The following is a 21,135-nucleotide window of genomic DNA, read 5'->3' as shown; positions in this document are numbered from 1 at the left end:
TAGCTCTGGTTTCTGATGACACCAGAAAACCCTTGATAGAATTACACAGCTGGGTATACATTATTCCTTAATAAAAATAATAAAAATTCTGATGGAAGCAGTTTGAATCCAATAGCTAAACAGATTTTAAGATTCCCAGAAGAAACAAACGATACTGGATGATGTTTTTAAGTGCCAGGTTTGCTGTGTTCTAATCTAAAAACAACACTTTTCTTGTTAGATTGCATCTTGTTTATATTTGTTAGCTCAAATTGGCTTACCATAGAAAATAATAATAGATGTATGCATTTCCAGATTTAGATACAAAAATAACGATGAGGTACTTTCAGAATAACAAGGCGCTACTGGCAGTCAGAATATACTGAACACAAAGAAACCGTGTACATTTTCAAGATGTCATCGTTACACATATCTTGATGCACAGAACCCTCTTCCGGGCTACATATCCTGTATATAATGCGTTGCATATGTCTTTTCCCTGTAGATTCCTGGATGAGGTCCAGTCCTATTCAGGTGTTAACAAGATGAGTGTTCAGAACCTGGCCACTGTCTTTGGACCAAACATTCTGCGTCCTAAAATGGAGGACCCTATGACAATCATGGAAGGTATTTCATTTATCTGTACTACAGATCTTTTTACAGGACCGTAGCCTCTGCGTACAGATTAGTCCGTTGAGATTAGGCCAGATTAGGCTATACAAATTATTACACGTGGTATTATTATTATTATTATTATTTATTTCTTAGCAGACGCCCTTATCCAGGGCGACTTACAATTGTTACAAGATATCACATTATACATTATTTCACATTATGCAGATATCACATTATTTTACATACAATTACCCATTTATACAGTTGGGTTTTTACTGGAGCAATCTAGGTAAAGTACCTTGCTGAAGGGTACAACAGCAGTGTCCACCACTGGGGATTGAACCCACAACCCTCCGGTCAAGAGTCCAGAGCCCTAACCACTACTCTACACTGCTGCTATGTAAAACTGTAAGTGTGATCGGCCAGCATTTATGTACTGAGGGACCAATGCTGAACACAAGCTGTCAAATGCCAATAGAAGTCCAAAGCAGGTGTGACTTGACTTTTGGCAAACGGCAACTGTCAATTTTTTAAAATAAATGTCGTGTCTTATCGGACCTTTACCAGAAAAAATCAACACCTCTGTGCTTGAGTAAATAAAGAATGTCCTGGTTATCTTAATGTCCTCGATTCCAGCACGTGAGCTTTTGGTTCTATAGCAAGATTGTTGCTACTGGAGACCACAACACTCTCATTGATAATTCCACAGCTCATACATGTATCTTAGTGATTGTGTTCATTAGCAGAAAGCTAACACTGAGCATATAAAATGGTCCTATTCAAGACTCGCTTTCACGGTTTGTAATGACATTCAGACCAACAGATTGGAATGTAAACAAGGAGCTGTCCAATATAAATATATCATGCTGAGGACATTAACGGGGCTTCTAAATATAGCATACAATAATGGTGGTGGCGAAGTAGACTTTACGCAGCAAATGAATGATTTCTTAATGAATTCTGTTTGTAAACTCCCATTAACTATAAACTAAGTATGTAAAAAAATAAATAAATAAAAAAGGTTTATTAACCCTATGTTCTGGATTTAGAACATTTATTTAGAAAGCTGTATTAGTATTAGTAAATATTATTATAAATACATTATATTGAATATGAGAGCAATAGCAATTTAGCCCTAAAACACAAAGGGGTAGATGTACTAAAATGTGGCGTCTGTCGCAATCGTTGCAAACCACATGCAAACGAGTCGGAAGTGTAGCGTGAAATGTACTAAACAAACGCAACGCTGTCAGCATCATTTTAACAAATGCTTTGCAGCTGCATTTCTTATTTGCACTTTAGCCTTAAATGAATATGTAATTCTGGGCGTTCTGCAGAAATTCACAAAAACAGAAAGTGCAAATGAGGGATCAAAAATATTATAATGAGATGTACTAAAGCTGTGGGCAATTGCGACACTTACAATTGCATCAGTTTGTTAAGAACTTTTAAAGCATGTTTGAAACAGTCGCAATTGTTGCTGGCATTTTCCAGTCCGCTTTTTCTCGTGTGTTACCAGTTGTGCTCAATGTATTTTTGAGACGAACACCCAAGTACCTAATTTTCATTGAAGTCAGGGTGTACTTGCAAGCCTTGAAAACAAATTTCTATGACATTTCTGGTTTTTCCAGCGTGTTGGGAGCAATAGACTGCACACATGTGCCACTAACCCCTCCAGCTCATTCTGAGCATCTGTATAGGACCATGATCTATTGTGTGTTAATTGTCTAGGCTACTAAGTAGACCAAGTTAAAAATAATAATAATAATTAAAATAAAATAAAAAAAAACCCTTAAGTCATTTCGTTTCAATTTAAAATAATCTTTTATTCGCATTGTACTCCAGTGTGTACAATGCAGCATACCAGTAGGCTAAAGTACAAAAAAAGTGTGCTAGGTGTTCATTTGATTTTACTACTGTACTGTATAGTGTATAGGCTTACTGTACAGATTTATATTTTTACATAATGTAATGTGTAGTGTACCCAAAACACATTAGTTTTATTTAAGCGCAATGATTTATATTTAAAATACATCGAGAACTGTAAATGCATGTGTGTGCGATTTTATTGTATTGTTTTTAAACCCAACACCTCCTTATGTCAGACAAGCATGTCTGGTTTAGCGAGGGGCTACTGTATGATTATAAAAAGCTTTTTGGGGGTAAAGGTTGGAGCCCCACTATAGAATCGGATAGGATTAAACTGCCTTTCATATATATATATATATATAACAGTATTAAAATAGGTAAAATGAAGACGGAATAGAATGCATTGTACATATGACGTTTACATTTAACAAAGACAATGTTCCAGTATTTTGATTCTTGCACCCTTGCATGTATAGACGTTATCCTTCGGACACCCTCTGGTGCAGGAAACCACAACTCAGCTGCCGCTGTTTTATTTCAAACAATGTCGCACAACTCTCACTAGAGATCTCGCTAAGATGACGCAAATAATATTTAAATTAGTATATTGCGGCTCTCTTCATTAACATATTTTTTCTTGGTACATACGACAAAATGTGCACTTTGTGAATTGTCATAACGAAAATGCAAATTGCGGTATGTTTGCGCTGCGACAGGCCCATCTTAGTACATCTACCCCATAATTGGTTAAATACACCAGTATTTAAATGTACAATATGACCCTTCAACTCACTTCTCTTCATTGCTACTGTATATGTAGTCCTCTTTTAACTTTGTGGTATATAATATAATTCCATTTATAAAACATGTTTTCATGATAAACGTTCTAGAGCTAACACTGATTCTGTTACAGGTACAGTGCTGGTGCAGCAGCTAATGTCTGTACTGATCGGAAAGCATGACCAGGTGTTCCCCAAAGAAGAGGAGAATCAAACTGCACTAGAGGTCTGCAACAACAACGCAACCCAAACCAAACTAACGACTGGCCAGCTTCAGAACAAAGAGAACAACAACACAAAGGAGAACTCTGTTAGACAGTGCTCCTGGGAGAAACCTGAATCTCCACAAAGAAACAGTGCGGACAACGGTTCCCCAACCTCCTTGGGTGGCAACAGGTCAGGCAGCCCACGGAACAGCCTGACAGGAAAATTCGATATAACAAGAAGCCCCCCTCTCATGGTAAAGAAGAATCCAGCCTTTAACAAAGGCAGTGGTATAGTGACCAATGGGTCCTTCAGCAGCTCGGCAGACGTTCAGGAGAAGAGTCAGACCCTGCCTAACGGTAGCCTGCAGGCCAGGAGGACATTGTCATTGAAAGGCTCAGGGACTAAAATGGGCACCGGCAGTGTGCCAAATGGAGGAGTGAGAATGGGCCTTTCGAGCACTGATGTAATGAGCGGCACCCTAAATGGTCGTAATGGTATATGGATGCCCAATGGGTATGTCACAATGAGGGACAATAAACAAAAGGACTCTGTTAATGACCCGTCGACGCAGCAGAACAGACTGTCCACCTACGACAATGTTCAGCAGCAGTCCTCCGTGGTGAACTGTGAGGACAAGCAGAGTGTGGACAGTGCCACGTGGTCCACCTCATCTTGCGAAATCTCATTACCGGACAACTCCAACTCCTGTCGTTCTTCCACGACCACCTGCCCTGAGCAGGACTTCTTTGGTGGGAATTACGAGGATCCAATCTTAGACGGACCTTCACAAGATGACCTTTCTCAGCCTGTTGAGTTTGATGCCAAGTTTGACCGGCGGAGTGGAGGAGGCCGCAGCAGTCGGGCCACAAGCAGCAGTGACAACAGTGAAACGTTTGTAGTGAACACGACCAGCAACCACAGTGCCCTGCATAGTCTCGTAGCCAGCTTAAAGCAGGAAATGGCAAAGCAGAAGACAGAGTTTGAGTCAAGAATAAAGAGGTATGATGTTTGAAAATGCTACATATATCTTTAATTTACTAAACTGGATTCCCTTAACAATGTTTTGCACATGAAATAAATGTTTGATGATGTGAATTCTTTATTAAAGAGACCTAGCCAATGAAAAGGGTTTACTTCCCTTGAACAAAATAAATGATAGTATAGTTATATCGTAATTCGTGTGGCTGGTTGCTTGCAGTTGACGTTTAGCAACTCAGCTGTTCTTTTCAAAAATATCATTGCCAGGATAGTAATATAGACAAGATCTTGAACTGTACTGTATTTCACTGCTGTACTCCACTGTAATCCATTGCATATACGCAAAGTAATAATGTAATGACAGCTGAACAAATGAAACCTGTGAACTCTCTAGCCGCTACCAACTACAGGGGTAAGCATTAACTGAATATATATTCGTAGCAGAATGTAGGAGCATTATTCAGCCCCAAAGATCGTATAGCTGCAGGGTGGCTGTCAGAAAATCCAGAATCAGCACAACTGAATACCTCCTTGTGATTAAATTTTCATACACCTCTAAGTGACAGGTTTACTAATTCCACTGTAGAAACAAGTTTGTTTTTAGTCTTGACTGACAAGGCATGCCTAATTTTGTTCCCTTGATCCAAGAAAATGTCTCCCTGAATCTTTCCTCAAAGAGAATATCTACTATAAAAGGATTGTTTTTCATTACTACACATTTCAGCCACACTTCCAGATTTGATCTCACCTTGACGTTGTAGACTTTATATTTGAATTTTTAAATTGCTCTTTATTATTTCAATAAGCCATCTGATAATGCCTGTCAACTTTCTTAAATTTGTAAAGTCAAAAGACAATGCTAAGACATGCAATTTTGTTGAGCAGTAATTCATGTTCTGTGTTTTTTCCATAGCCTGGAACAGAGGAACTTTGAACTAGAAACAGAAATGGTATCGCTACATGATGAACTGGATCAGGAGAGGAAGAAGTACACAATGGTAGAAATAAAAATGAGGAATGCTGAACGGGCCAAGGAAGACGCCGAAAAGAGAAATGAAATGCTGCAAAAGGAAATGGAGCAGTTTTTTTCCACGTTTGGGGAACTGACAGTGGATCCTCGGAGGCCTGAGAGAGGCAATACTATATGGATCCAGTGAACCGTGGACAATACAGGGCCAGGGCCCTTCAGAGAAGACTGTTGCTCTGAGGGTGGGGTATCAGGTGGCTGGTCACCTGACTGAGGCTAGCACTCAATGTCATGAACCTAGAAGGAAAACCAAGGTGGATTTCCTGCAAGTATTTTTATTGTGTACTTACCAAATATATAATCTATAAAGTCCTTCTATGTTACTGTTAAGTGTTATAGCTGGTTGTGCATATAGCTAAAAAAAAGAACTATGTCAACAAAAAATTATGCATCTGGTATAAGGAATATTTTAATGCAAGTGTTGTGGTTAAACTGATAATTCATATTGTTGTGTTGCATTTAAGCTTTACATCAAGGATTTTCCTTGCACTTAACATTAATTCTTATTATTATTATTTGCATTGTGGTACTGTCAGCCTTTTTATCACTCCTATTCTGGGTTTTATTCAGAAGAAAAGTGGTAACAATAATTGTGGCTATGCATTATGTGCCATTAGGCTTGTCCATGACCAAAAAAAGAAAAATATTTTCTAAAATATAATAGATGCATTACCTTTGCTTCCTTTGTCTTTATATTACATACTGTAGATTTACTTCCACAAGTTTATAAAGGGACGGATTTCGAATGGCAAAATGGAATACAGCATTTAGTGGTGACCATGTATTAAAAACTTAATAACTGCTCAACCAATAACATTTTAAAGTAAATTGATAGTAATAGTAATCAAACAATCTTTGCACACTGGGAGCCACTATCCATTTGACAATAAGCTAGTTTGTCATGATAAACCAAATTCCAACAAACAAGTTATAAAATACCCGTTCAGAGCTGTCATCAAATTTGTTGTAAATTTAGGGGTCTGACTGCACCTTGTATTAAAAACTTTTAACGATAGCTTATATTTAGTAGTAAATTAATATTAATCTTCCCAGCGTTCAAACAAACTTTCCACTACAAGAGCTGCTATCTAATTGTCAAGAAGCTGTTTGTGGTGATTAATCAATCAGCACACAGCCACAGTGACAGCATGGCTGGTCTGTACGAAAGCGCAATCAAATGAAGTCAAAGACAGCCAGGTGACTCATAGGCGTTTGGGGTGGCAAATAGGAGCTACCGGTCCATCATCAGATCTCAGTCTACTCTTTGATCCAAACTCGTGTGTCAACAAATTGTTTTACTTGGTGTTGTATCCATGATACAAAAAAAAATTAAAAATCCTTTATCATTCAAACCTTAAAAAACACACACATCAGTTTCCAATTTCAAAGTTTTCCTTTATTTTCAGTCACATACATATATTTATTTTTACATACATGGTACCTTTAAAATGTTGAGTGCCTGATCAGTTATTATTATTAGTATTTTTTTTTAATTCAGACCTATCCTGGAGCTGGAGATTGAAAAACGGGCATACTTACAAAGCACTGCAGTAGGAACCTGATACAGAAATTCAATCTTACATCTTAACAAAATGGTTCACAAACAGTAGAGAAAAAAAAGAAACACCACCTGATTTTGTATTTGTCTTTTGAATTAGACATGACACAAGTTTCTAAACATTTAATTGTATCTATAGTAACAGCAGCCACCCTTGCCCCTATTGGAGTGAATTGTTTATTGCATTGTATTTTATATGAGAAAAACATGTCCACTGACTTAAAACAAGTCCATTGATAGCACTGCCAGTATTGATGACTGCTTACTAAACATACAGACCCTTAACATTAAATGTGTTGAATTAAAAACTATTTAGTTTAGAGTTAAAACAGGATAGGTGGTAAACCTATGAGAAAACATGATTTGTATAATATACATCATACAATTATGCAAGCAGTAGTTCTTGGTCGTTCCTGACAAATCTTTTTCTCTAATGGACTTGCCAAGCATAATAATCTGCAATGAGGTATAATATTTGAAACATGTTCAAAAGTATGTTTGTATGAATAGCCTAAGCTTGGATTTGTTTTAAAAAGTCTGTAGTGAGACAGAACTTTCAGAAGGGGTTTAGGTAAAAAACATAACAAAACAATAAAAGCAATCATATTTATCAATGGAGAATTTCCTGGCCCAATCTCTTGTCACCAAGGGAGAAATGATGTTTCTGTTTGACAGGTAGGATTGCTTCAACTGATGAGTTTCAAAGGAATATGGATGGGGCACCTATGCTAACCCCAGCACCAAGCTTACCTACAGTATTATACTTGTTACAGGTAATCCGAAAGGATTTATTTTCAAGAACTTCAATGTCTTTTTTAGTATCAGAAGATTTGAAAACCTTGCAGTGTTATCATTATGAAATATGGGCCCTGTATGCTCCAGGTTTTGTTTTAGTGTAGATTTCCAAAATAAGGTAAAATAAAAATGTGATTCTAAGGCAGCATGAACAGGAACTTGACTTTTAAAGTTCCAATACAAAATTTACTACAGCACATCTAGTCAACAATGACATTCTTACCAACATGTCCATCTGTAATATACTTTACAGTTTGGTTTAATGACTTTAGGGGTCTGAGATATGATCAGTCCTGAATGATTAACAGGTACAAAACTCAGCACCTTGGAATAAACACAACAGTTTAAAATCCCTTTCCATCCAAATGAAATGGCCTGACAGCTCCATAAACTTCTGTGTGACCCTTTTTATGTTCTTGTTTCCTACAAATCATACATTCACATATGGTACATCTTTATATCAGTTTTGTTTGGCAAAGGGTATAAGAAGGTACATATTATTGAAATGCATATATATATATATAGGGCCAGCAGTATATTCAGTTAACTAGGCAAGTACCATCTACAATCATGATTTGGGAATACTGTGCATGCAAAATTGATTGCTAGGTTTCAAAGTATGGTGATCTCTGGAATGCATACAGTGTTAAACTCTACAAAAAATACCCTTTCAATTGATAGAGAAACACTCAACTCTCACACCTAAGTGTTGAAACGCAATGAGCATTTCTCAGTGAAATGGTAAGCAGGCATTACATACAATGTATACAACATGTAGAGCAGGGTTACCAATAGCTTTGTCCTTATTACCAGCTGAGCTTACACAGTGGTGTCTTATTCCAAAGAACAATAGGAGATTATTGTGTGATGTTTTACTAATAACAGACTTCAATGTTCAGTTTAAATTGGAAGTTGCTGTGATAATAGGCAAGAAATGCATCTATGCAGCATAACTACACACACTAGCTAAAAGCAGGTGCTGACAGCAATGGTGGTTCTGATGTTCTGTGGAGCAAGACTTTTGAACTGACTTATAATGGACAATGCAGCTGCATCATCTTTACTGTCTTACTTTGAGTATCTTTTGAAATTCAGATTCATCCAACCAATATATGAACTTTCAGCTTGACCTCAGGTAAAACGATTAGAAACGGCTGTGATTAATTTACAAAATATGCTGCTGCAGTGCACACATTACTGCTGATCTGGAAAATGAAATTCATTGTGCTTGCAATAGACATACACTTAAGTGGAGAGGTCTGCTGCATTTTGATGAAATACTAATATTTGAATGTCTAATTCCAATGTACCAATAGATATATAATAGCTTTTAAGCTTTACACCTCTGGATGGATGTGATTTTCAAATAATGCATGCCATCATAGGAAAGGTAAATGAGACCTTATGCATGTCAGACATTAAATAGGCTTGTTCATTTGAACAGAAACAACAATCATGCAAAACAGTGGTGAGCCTTCCAATCCGCAAAATATTTTTAAAAAATTCAACGTCAATGTATCTTTAAAAATAAAATGATCAATGCAAAATCATCAATAAACCAAGCATTAACCTCTGTCTGATTTGATTGATTCTGAATTTCACAACCCCTAATTTAGTTTTTTGATCTGTAAGAGTTCAACAGCATTGTCAACCTGTCTGCCATATACACTAGTAAAAAATATTTTAGCTACATTACATAGCAATTATAGCGGTTTCCAAGCTTGTCTCTTTACCACCCCAAACACTTTTTTTTTGAGGGTCACACCCCAGCAGTGCGGGTTGGGTTTTTTGGCAATGCAGGGAGGAGAGGGGCCACTTAACTACACTTGCAGGGAGCAGTTCCTACAAGGACAGGGAAAAACCTGGAGCCTCTGCATCACTGAACCAAGTCCTGTCCTGTGACTGAGAAATGGCAGGCACTGGCTAAGTAAAACCATGCGGCTGCTCTGAGCCTCGGCCTCTCCCAGCAGGGACTGCTTCCATGAGCAGGGGTGCAGTGCTTACCAAGGACATTTAGGAGAAAAACAGGAGATTAACTAAGTAAAACTCTTTGAAGCAATTGTACTTTGCCTGATTAATCATTGTTTTCAATGTGAGGGAGTTTGGTTTGTTTAAACTTTTTCCTTTTCCATTGGGTTGGAAATAATTCTGTATTTAAAGGCACTTGCCAAATTTGGGATCACTGTAAAAAGAGTTCATGCATTCCAGTTTGATGTTTTTAGGCAGTCGGCTGTATCTTTCGTTTCCCGTTCCAGGATAATGAGCTATCAGTGAAAAAACTCAGTACGCATGAAAAGGACAGCAGTCTGTATTTTCCAGCATCAGCAGCATTGCACAGCCAGACACAAACTGTAATGAGATAAATATATTAACTCTGCTTTCATTATAAGGCTCTGTCGCTCGTTTCTCGATCTCCAATTATAAGAAGGTACCTCATGACATGCAAAATGGTGTGACGGTAATGGTACTAGGAAAATAAGGTTGAGCTCTTTATATGACAGTCATTCAGCTTTGGACTCTGTAGCTCAGGTACAACGCTGGTGTTCTCGACCAGGTCATTCTCATTAGGGTTATGAACATAATCTTTATTGTTCATTTATCATAGAATTAGCATTTTGATCATGCAGAACTACAGGCAAGAGCAACTAAGATTGAAGCGATGATATGGCAAGGTGTGCGTTATTTACTTTACTGGCCAATAGTCCCACAGATTCTCTACCTATCAGCTGTACAGAATTACATATATACATAGGGATTCTGGATAAGGCTTCCCCACCTTAATCACTTACATGAATCTGTCGATCCCTGTAGGGTCAGTTCATTATTGGTTGCAGTCATACATATAATTTAAGTAAGATACATGGTCAGGTAGCATCGGTAGAGATGTTTTAAGAATCTCTAAAAAGATACAGCTCACCTTGTCATATCAGTATTAGTAGAGCAGCTTGCAAGGTATCGGGAATCAGCCAATAATTTAAACTTTACAGAAAGATGCTTGTCTAAGCTTTTTTATGCCATATGAAGGAAGATATAAGCAAAGCAATTAGGAGTTAATAAATATACATTTCAGCTTGAAGTATTTTTTTTTCAGTCGTAATTTCATAATGAAGACGAAGGCCGATTTATTTTTTTCTTATTGTAGCATTTCACCTTCTGAAGAACATTGGGTTACGCAGGCAGGCGGCTAGTCACCTGCAACAACCGAGGGGTCCTGCAGAAGTTTCCAGGCTGCTGTCAGTGTCAGACGCCAGGGTCTGGTCAGTGGACATGGAGGAGATGTCGTTGACGGAAGAGGACGGAGGGAGGCTTTCACTACTGTTCACAGCTGCACCTGTGCTAAGAAAATCAACAGCAATGGGATTAAAACTAGGGGGAAGTCCTCAGTGCTATACAGTATGCAAATATCAAACTCAAAGTCTTTAAAACTAAGGGTATTAGACATGGGATAATGCAAGTTAAGGATGGAGGCATGGGTAAGCTTTTAAAAAAAGAAGAGTTTAAATGCGTCAAATGTGAAATTTCTATTACCAAAATTATTTATTTTACAAAAGTCAGATTTTTTTTTATGTATTACTGTATACACTTTTTATTTTTTGTGAAGGCAGGAATGTATTTAGCAGTTTGTGAAACCAAAAACAAACAAAAAAAAACCCAGCTCATATTTAATCAGCCACTGTCTCAATGTGTAATTATTCACAATGTCATTTCCTTAAACAGTATTATTTAACTTACTGCATCTTGTGAAATTAAAATGTCAACATCTAATAAAAATGCACTGCTAACGCGTTTATTAGGAAGATGCCGGTTTAGTCCAGTGCTCTGACAGCTACACTGCATACTAGGGCTGCTACGATTAAATCGAAAATCGGTTTTTCAATCAATTCCATTCCTCATTATATACATCGATATAAATGCTGGATAATCGATTAAATAATACAGTTAATAACATTATTTAAGTTTAGCAACAAAACTGCACCGAACGCCCTGCCTTGCTATTTACAGTATTTCTGCCAAAGACAAGCAGTTGGCGTGCTCTTCTTTTCCTGCTCGTGTTAAAAAGCATCTGATTTGCTGGTTCCATCCTACCAGCGAATCAGTTTTGCAAATGCTTTGAAAGTACGCGCCTTCTGTGTATTCGATGTAAAAAAAAAAGTTGGCATCTTATATACATATAAACAAGCATTAGTGCTACAGTTCTACGTCAGCATAAAAAACATTAGAAAGACCACAACAATCACAGAGCAAAAAATACGTCAAAACAAGGACAACAAAACACAAATATATAGTCTAGCTAAGTGCATATTTTCCAGGGTTTTTTCTAAGTATAAACGTGTCCATTAAAGTTATCAAATGTATTTTTGACAGAAATTAAAAGTCTTTGATAATTAATTGTTTGATGCTTTTTAATAATCGTTTTTATTAAAAACATAACAGCACTCACTGGAACCGGACCCTTGATATTTGTATCCGGTTTGTCGGTTCCAAAGCAGGAACTGGGTACCCGGTTTGAAAGGAACCGATTCCGCATCTCTAGATAAAACATTCTTATGCCGGTACGCCTGCAGTACCACGCGGAAAGCTATATTACAGTTAATCATCCCTCGCATTCAATTGCTGTGCAAAAGCTTTTATTGAATAGCAATGATATTAAAATAATCATGTCTCGGGGTTGGGGGAGCGAAAATGTATGTGGGCGGTACAATCATCGATATTTATTTGAACGATTTTGTGTGCCCAATTAATCAATTGATATTTGGAGGCTTAACTGACAGCCCTACTGCATACAAACAATCCCCAACACACAGCCCTAACTGGCAGGGCCCGCCTGCTTTTATACCTTTAGCCCCGCTCCTTTACTCAAATGAGCCAGTCGAGCCTGACAAACCTATTGGCTCTGTCCCTGCCCTTTAGGACCAATGAACAAGGTATAACCCAGCCAATCTCACCGGCACTGCTCAAGGCAGTAAACAGAACATATCGTAGGAACGCTACAATATCTTATTAAATTCATCTTGACTTTTTGATGAATACAACTATTAGAATAAAAGACTTCCTTAATTATATATTTCAAGCCGAAACCTTTAAAATGACCAGTTTCTCAAAATAGCTTCATTTCAATGTTCATAGATGATAAGGCTATAAATCTTGTTTTTTTATATTAAAAGGAGGGAAATGGTTGTTCTGGTATCATTAGAGCTTTGAGTTGTATCACTGCACATCTACCCTTGTCATTGAAGCATGATTATTTAATGTTTCTAGTTAAAATCCTAACAGGAATCCCAATCGCTATGCAGTTTCTCTGCAGTAATAATGGAAGCAGTCCCTACGGAACTAGATTTCTGTTGCCATTGATTATCAAGTTGTGCCATGAAGCTGGAAAAAAACAGGCTATGAAAAATAACTCCTCTCATAGACCTTAATTGAAATGAAAATGAGCTAGGGAAGGCAACCTTCATGTCTTTCACAGCACAGCTTTTTTCCTGAGGGCACCCATTTTGTGGAGAATAGCTTTGGCTGCCACATGTTAGGAGTGAAATATGCACTGTTCGCACATTATGAAAAAAGAAAAAAAAAATCTCCTCCACATGACAAAACTATTTTGCTGCCAGTTAGCTTATCTAAACATTTCATTATTCATTGATGAATGAATTGGTGTAAGCTGATACTATTACAATAATTGGAACTATTACAATAGAATGAATTAGGCCTATACTTGTGATATTTAGCAGGAATGGGGTAAAATGGTTCTTTTTCTGTCACTTGTATAAAGCCACTACCACCACATGTATGCTGGCAATCCTACTACTGCTGTTGCACATTTATTTAAGGAGAATGTTACAGTAATCACAATAATTAAAATGAGCTATGGTTTAAATCTGTCCCATAAGGAGGTGCTGTTTCCAACCTTAAAGCTTAAATTAAAATATGATCTGTGCAATAAGGACACTTCCCTTAGGAGTGAACAACCATCACAATACTGTATGAATAACACAGGCAAAACAGATGAAATGAGGATGTGAAGTTTACAGGGGAGATAAGCCAGAGCACCCGGCTCATTCCCTCCTTACTACAATAGTCTGGGGGTGCTGAATACCTGTAAAGCAAACAAAAACTGCGCTCATTGAGAATGGACGCCGCAACAGCAGAGTGCGGATACACTTCATGATTGGGAGGGGTGACAGATGAAAAAATGTCCTGGTTATCTCCAGGTAGGATTTGAATTGCAAACTTTCTGACCAAGAGGGGAAATGTACTGCGTGAAGAACATGTTATTATGGTTGTGTATTACATGGAACCAGTAACAAAAGCATTCTTTATAATGATATGCTCATAGCTTGAATGGAAACTGCTCTCGCCGTGGAGAACGTTCGATTTTCAGTTCTGACCCGTGGAAATAAAAATAAATGTTGTTGCACTCCCTTGAGAAAATGAATTCAGTTGCTAAGAGTCCCTACCATAAATCTCACATTTATCTACTAGCTGTCTGTGGAGAACAGCACTAGTTAAAGGACAGCAATAGAAATGTGACCGACCCCTATAAAACAAGAGGACTGAATTAGAATTTACAACAGAGCATTGGTTTTATCAGACTTCAGGGCCACACGATTACTTAGATGCTGTGAATCACTGTCCACTATACCAAGTCTGTCTGAGACCTAGATAAACAGAGGCATAGTTACATTTGCTCACACAATTTCAGGGGTTTTACTACTGTTCTACTGCTGATACTATGTTTATTCTATTATCTAAACAGTGTTGGCTCCCCCTTTCAGCACCCTGGGTTGGCACCATATAAGCTGACAACACTGAATGTATCATTGTGTATAAAACAGCTGTAAATACCGGGGTGTGCCTCTTCAATGGTTTTAAAAACACTGGGCTTCTTCAGTGTTTTGCTTCGTAGCTGTGCATATATTTTTGTGCTATTTTATAAATGTAATGTGAATGGCATTATGTATCTATACTGGAGCCTGCTGCAACACCCCCCGCCCCTCTCAAATTGGAGTAAATCTTATCACTGGGTTTGAGACCTATATTATATACCACTAAACAACAACCACTAAAGAATCTCAGGACTTCTTTGCTGCAATGCAGACGCAATCTGGCTATTCTGGAACTGCACCACTGAGTTTTACACATCATGCCTCACTGTCATGCAGCTATCGACGAAAACATGGGTTTCATGTAATATGGGATCCAGTCCACAAATCCATAGCTTTATACATTCTCATCATTCTCATTAGTGTCGTCATTCTGTTCTACTAAAACACATTTGAACCACGATAAATACAGGTTCTTAGAGGTGCTGTAATATGCAGTTCATGTTTTAAACATTTACAAGCTAAAAGGGTACTAAATATACCACAAAACACTTCTAAATGATTTTCTTTTACTTAATATGGCCTCAGAAGAATCTACTTCAAGAGATGTGAAGTCTGTTTTCTTTATTGACCAAAATGCTAAATAAACCTGCATGTATTACAATTTTACTGCTATTTTAATAGCAAGTAGACCATACAAAGAAAACAATTCTTGAACACTTTCATGAACATTTTAAATTACTGTGATATTCTGAGTTGCCTAAGTTAACCAAAGTAGCTACAGTCGCTGGTATTTCCAGTTTATTTATCTGTTTTACTCAGGTGTAGTCATCATACTGAACATCCTAAACAGGCTTTTGTGCTGACATGTGTAACTGACCTGCTAAAGAATGAAATTCATTACGATGTTCTATTGACAAAAGGTGACATTTATTACCTCATTGATGCTCTCTTGTTGTAGCAGATAAATCTATCTGATCATCTGAATAACAGCCAAAGGGGTTATGTGCGTCATTATAAAAAAAAAAAAAACACATAAAATCTATTTCACTAAGCCCATACATAACAATTTCTAGACTTACTAACTAAACAAAATGCCAAATTAAATGGCGCTGTATTCCTCGTACCTTACCCTGAAAAGTACTTTACTGCCCTCTAGTGTTTAAAAATGAAAGCTGACAAACAACAAAATACTGGTTCAAAGCAAAACTTCTAACTGGGATTTTTTCCTCATTTACTTTTTTTTCTGTCAGTGTTGTTTTGTCAAAATTATTTAATGAAATTAAATTAAATAATTTTGATATTTTATCAAGGTATTCTGAATTCCTATTAACTGTCCTTAGATTTCCCAACCCATTCTCAGCACATTCAGAGAAAGCTGCATCAAAACTAATACAGGTTAAGTTATACAGTTCCAAAGACATGTAAAGATCGTAAATGTGATAAACATCATCCTCATCAACTGTTGTTCTTTAAACTACCGACAGCCAGTAAGGGCTAAATGTAATTTGGCAACCCTGCTCTGATTCACTGGAAATGTATTAGCCATTACTGATTTGCATATATGTTAAAGTTTTTCAGTTAGGTATATTAAAAAATAAAAGTAAATATATTGTATCTTCAATCACCCATAATTAAGAATAGTCAACCGCACGGAATATGAACCATAGACTCCAACCTTAATATATGACATATGCATACAAAGACGTGGAAACACAATGTAATGCATATGACCTGCCACAAGAATTTCCCCATGCCTGCACCCTTTTTTAAACAAAAAAAGATGTATTTTCCCAATTTATTTGTCATTTTTTTTTATAACATTATTTAAAAAAAGTGTTCAACACAGATTGTACTAATATAATTTTAGTTCATTTTACTAAGAAAACAAGATGATCGACGAGGACAGATGAAATCATCACAATGAATATTGTGTTGAAAGTGAACCCAATTATTTTTTTTTAAATTCACTTACAGAACGATTAGGTTATGTACTGAGAGTACCTGAAGGAGATGGCTGTCCCTTCACAACACCATTTTTAGTTTTCTCCTCGAAGTTCATTACTTCTTTGTAGATTAGTTCTGAAAGAAATGGATGACGTCTGTTTCAGTGCTCTAGCTGCAATGTTCACCCCAGGCTGAGAACTTGAAGGTACAATATTACACAGGGGCTTTGCAGTTGTATGCATTTACTTAAAGACCAATTAATATGTAGCATCAGATTCAGTTAGTAAAGAATCGTAAGTCATTTCATTTAACTTTTTACCACTGGCATGCTTAATTGCTCAAATTATATATGCATTCACATTAGTTTTCATTCATCAGTAAAGCTCACTTTCGGGCTATATGTATACATTATACATTGTTTGCTGTTTATTTTTTTATAGTTTTGTTTCCTCCCTTTGATCAGTTCATACAGTATCCACTATCGCCACAAGGAGAGCAGACTAAATGGTTTCTGTCTGTTATTAAACATCTAGCACAGGGACATCATTCTAGTCATATTCATAAAACTATCAAGGCTTTCATTTATTAATCAATTCACTGACACAGGTCATTAAAATAAGATCTTTCTGTAAAATACTGTACATATACCCAACCAAGAACAGCATTCACATAGTGTCATGCAACAGTATTGTACGTCACTATGTGAATGACTGAATGCCTTTATTAACTTACGTGCAGATACACTATATCTGATGCTGGGGGTCTTCAGTTAGAATTTTTAACATGTAATATGTTGCATTTGTTGTTGTTTTTTTGCCATTTGAAAATAGAATAGGATGTTAATATAGACAGAGCTATGGCAATATTTCACAAACACAGAGTTTGCACATGAAATTAGTTAGAAATGATTGTATAATCAGGCTACATTTGTATATTACCTTTCCATTCATCGATGGTATGTTCTCTTTCATCAAGTTGTTTATCATAGATCTCCGGAGGAGGCTGGAGAGCATAAACAATACGTCAACATGATTAAAGTCCAACTGACACATATTTTCCATATTCATTCCTCTGATTTTTACAGAACAATCTGTCACAGATGACCACTTGAAGGTTACTTCTTTCTTGCCTAATAGTACAGGTCATGAGTAAGAAGATTCAAACATTAAAATATATCTGTTTTTTGTTTGCTGTTACTTTAGCTCCATGATGTTTGCAAATGGTTCTTTTTGCAATTCCTCAAATATTTTTTGTGAGGATGGTTTTGTATTCTTTTTTTTTTCATTCAGTCTAGCTTAGGTTTTTTGACTTCAGTTCAAAACCTGCACTTCAGTTCTGTTTGCCAGCCAGCCATGGACATGAGAAACACTGGCTAGGTCCGCTAATGAGTCTTCAACAGCCAGCACAGTCTGCTGATCATTTACTCTGTACTTCCATGAATACGAAAGGAAACTTGATCCAAAGTAGCTGCCCACAAGATGATGCTGGTGTTGACTATCTCTAGACTATATGTCTATGGCTGGCAACTAGAAGTCAGCTTCTGATAGCCAAAGACCCTTAGCACAGACCAAATCAAAAAGTTCAAACAAACACATAAGTACCTGCAATAAGAACCACTCTGAATGGTTGCAAATATCATACATAGCTACGGGGACTGTGAACAAAGCAATAGGAGCATGTAACTCGAAACTACTTACTCTTTAAAATATCAATCACAATAAAAAACCTAGAATCAAACGAAAACCTGCAGGTTAAATAAAAAAATAAAATCTTTTTAAGCCTGCACCACATTAACCTACAAAATGTTATAAATGATGGCTAGGGCCATAGAATGGTGGCTAGTTCACATAAGCTGTTCTTATTTAAGTTACTGAAAATTAATTGACATATCACCCCTTTAAAAAAAATGTTTGGGTGAAATTTCACATACGTTCAAAGTAAAAGAATACTTTTCTTTTTACTTTGATTTCTAACGCACATTATACGGTTCATTTGCATCACATGTGGGGTCATAAACCACACAAGGACAAAAGCATTCAAGTGCTCTTTTTGGTAACATTTTGGTAACTCAAGGACATGGTGTCATTCCTAAAGTGCGTAGTCATGATTGTCTACACATAACCTAATCTGCAATACGTCTTTCTTCACACCTATTAGCCACAGTGCTACAGAGCTTTGTGGCAGCATGATGATGAAAAAGGCAAGTGCTCTACTGTATCTTCAAGTCACATATATCTGTGACAGGCAACTAGAACAGAGCAGCAGATCCTCATTACAATTGGAACTGCTCACAATGATTACAGTCATCACAAAATGGCAAGGGGACATAAAAAAACAACAAGAAAATAGAATTAGAAGGCAGTTACTCTTTAAATTAATATGATGCCTACAGTACAAGTTAGTGTATGTGATTGATAAATGCAAGCTCAGTGCATATTAGTAGTAATCTTCAATTAGAACTATTGAATATTACACATACAGCGATGTCAGGTATATCACACATGAAACTAAGCAGCCTTGTGTTCACTTTCTGTACTAACCGCACACACATGCACACAAACATACTTGGCTTTTTTTTTTTTTTTTACTCAAAAAAGTGGCATTTGTGACAAGTTTCCAAAGCTAACAATTAAACAATATCTTCAGGTAATATATTATTTATTTACCACAGATATTTTGACGAGATCTCCGTCCTTCATCACCGTGAGATAAACAATAAAAAGGGGAAAAAAACAACAGTAGATGTGATGAATATTGTCGGGATGTTTAAAATATGTATTTCCTTCACAGAAAGCATAGCCAAGTAAGTGATAGCCAATAAGATCAAAAATAAAAATGGGCAATACTACAAATTACAATTGTCAATTGTTATATACAGTGCATTTCATACTCTTAGATAACATTTCTTCACCAAATGTAAAAATAAATCAGATTTTGCCATATATATATAAAGCTTCACATGCTACTGAAATTGGATCAAATGTATTTTCTTTGAACAATTTCAACAATATTTCTCATTCTTCTTTACATAATGTATGTGAATTATAGATCAATTCAAGCACCATTCATCTTATTTCTATACTTTCCTCACATGTGTTTTTCTACTATTGATACTCGTGTTTAATGTTATGTAATCATTCTAATCATTCCCCACAAGTTTACTACACTTTTATTAAGTGATAGCCCTTAGTGGCTGTCTCTTCTTGTTAACATTAATACCCATTCTACATTTATTCTCACACTGATGAAGGGAGAGCGTGTCCAAAATCTCTATTAGTACACCAATATTATTTCAACGCAAAATGTTTTACCTTGGTGTGTGACTGCACGTAACAACTAATATTGTTTGGAGGCGATTTATCTAACGTAATTGTATGTGTGTAATCTGTTGTGTTTCCCCTGCTTGTATGTGTGTAATCTGTTGTGTTTCCCCTGCACGCCCGCTCCTTCCAGCTGCTGATTCCCTTGCTTAGGCCTGCCGCTGAACGTTAATTGAGCACATAATGGCTTTGCACACCTAATCAGTTCTTATATTATCATCAGGCGTCCGTTCTGTTAATTTGCAAACAGTGCCCTTAAATGTGCAAAGGGGTCACTAACATGCAAACATGCATCAGTAGGTACATACTGTAGTAAGAGTGCAATGAAGTGCACAACACACTGTGGAATTAATATGTGTTTCTAATATAAACATTTCACATTTTCTGTATAAAAAGGGTTGCTACAGTATAAAGTCGCTGGGTCACTTTTCTCTGGTGCAGTGGAAAAACCACTGTGGGTATTAGGGTCTCTGTAGCTGTGCTTATCCACAACAGCTGCATAAAGGGGCCAAGTGACTTTATCGCTATACAGGACATTTCTAGACACTGGTACAGTGCATCACCCTATAGAATTAACAAATGTTGCTTCATAAAGTCGAATGGAACCTGCTGAATAATGTCAATTAACATATTTAATTACATACCGCTTTGTAGTTTTCCATATACTTAACAAAAAAACTGACACAAATTGAAAAATGTGTCATTTTGAAATCTAACATAAAATACTGTACTACGATTATAGCTTCCGGTAGACTTTTGCAATATTTTGTAGTTTCATTGATTACATGATGTTAAATAAAAGATGTAAATTATGTTCATATAGTTTTTTTTTTTTAATGATGCCTCAATCCTAAAATGCTAGGTGATGCACAACATTTGGCCATAGCTGTAGATCTGTTTGTAATTTTAGGCACTAGCAATAGTTTTATGACAGGAAAAAGCCTTATTTAGCATCATGTGGTAGGCAGAATCATCTGAATCGGTTGCAGTGAATCAGCTATGAATCATCTTACTTACCGCCTCCACCTCAGCTGGATCATACCAAACATTAATGTACGGGTGCTGTAAGGCTTCATCAACTGATATCCGTTTAGCAGGATCAATAATAAGCATCTTTGACAAAAGGTCTCTGGCCTGGCTGGCTGAAAACACAAATTAAAAATGTAATAAAGCGATTAGTGTCATGGGAGAAAAATATGTTTTCTCAACAATACAGGCTTGCAGACGTTTCTCTAACTCT

At 36.7% G+C, this 21,135-nt stretch overlaps 2 protein-coding genes across 12 annotated transcripts in view; one reads left to right on the top strand and one right to left on the bottom strand.

The window, feature by feature from the left end:
* Positions 1–7,601, top strand: part of LOC117409060 (rho GTPase-activating protein 24) — a 222,074-nt gene extending 214,473 nt beyond the window's left edge. For all 6 annotated transcript variants that reach the window (XM_034014613.3, XM_059018928.1, XM_034014611.3 and 3 more), the window contains 3 exons: positions 485–606; positions 3,377–4,448; positions 5,341–7,601. In XM_034014613.3, the coding sequence (XP_033870504.3) occupies positions 485–606; positions 3,377–4,448; positions 5,341–5,584 (1,438 nt within the window). In that variant the 3' untranslated portion in view covers positions 5,585–7,601. The remainder of the gene's footprint in view (positions 1–484; positions 607–3,376; positions 4,449–5,340) is intronic.
* Positions 6,829–21,135, bottom strand: part of LOC117409061 (mitogen-activated protein kinase 10) — a 94,246-nt gene continuing 79,939 nt past the window's right edge. For all 6 annotated transcript variants that reach the window (XM_059019112.1, XM_059019266.1, XM_059019206.1 and 3 more), the window contains 6 exons: positions 20,913–21,037; positions 19,242–19,268; positions 17,514–17,577; positions 16,633–16,710; positions 11,000–11,138; positions 6,829–10,156 (listed from right to left, as the gene is read on the bottom strand). In XM_059019112.1, the coding sequence (XP_058875095.1) occupies positions 10,129–10,156; positions 11,000–11,138; positions 16,633–16,710; positions 17,514–17,577; positions 19,242–19,268; positions 20,913–21,037 (461 nt within the window). In that variant the 3' untranslated portion in view covers positions 6,829–10,128. The remainder of the gene's footprint in view (positions 10,157–10,999; positions 11,139–16,632; positions 16,711–17,513; positions 17,578–19,241; positions 19,269–20,912; positions 21,038–21,135) is intronic.

Source organism: Acipenser ruthenus, chromosome 1 (assembly GCF_902713425.1).
Source record: "Acipenser ruthenus chromosome 1, fAciRut3.2 maternal haplotype, whole genome shotgun sequence".
Lineage (NCBI taxonomy): Eukaryota > Metazoa > Chordata > Actinopteri > Acipenseriformes > Acipenseridae > Acipenser > Acipenser ruthenus.
This window is presented reverse-complemented; position numbering and strand designations above follow the sequence as displayed.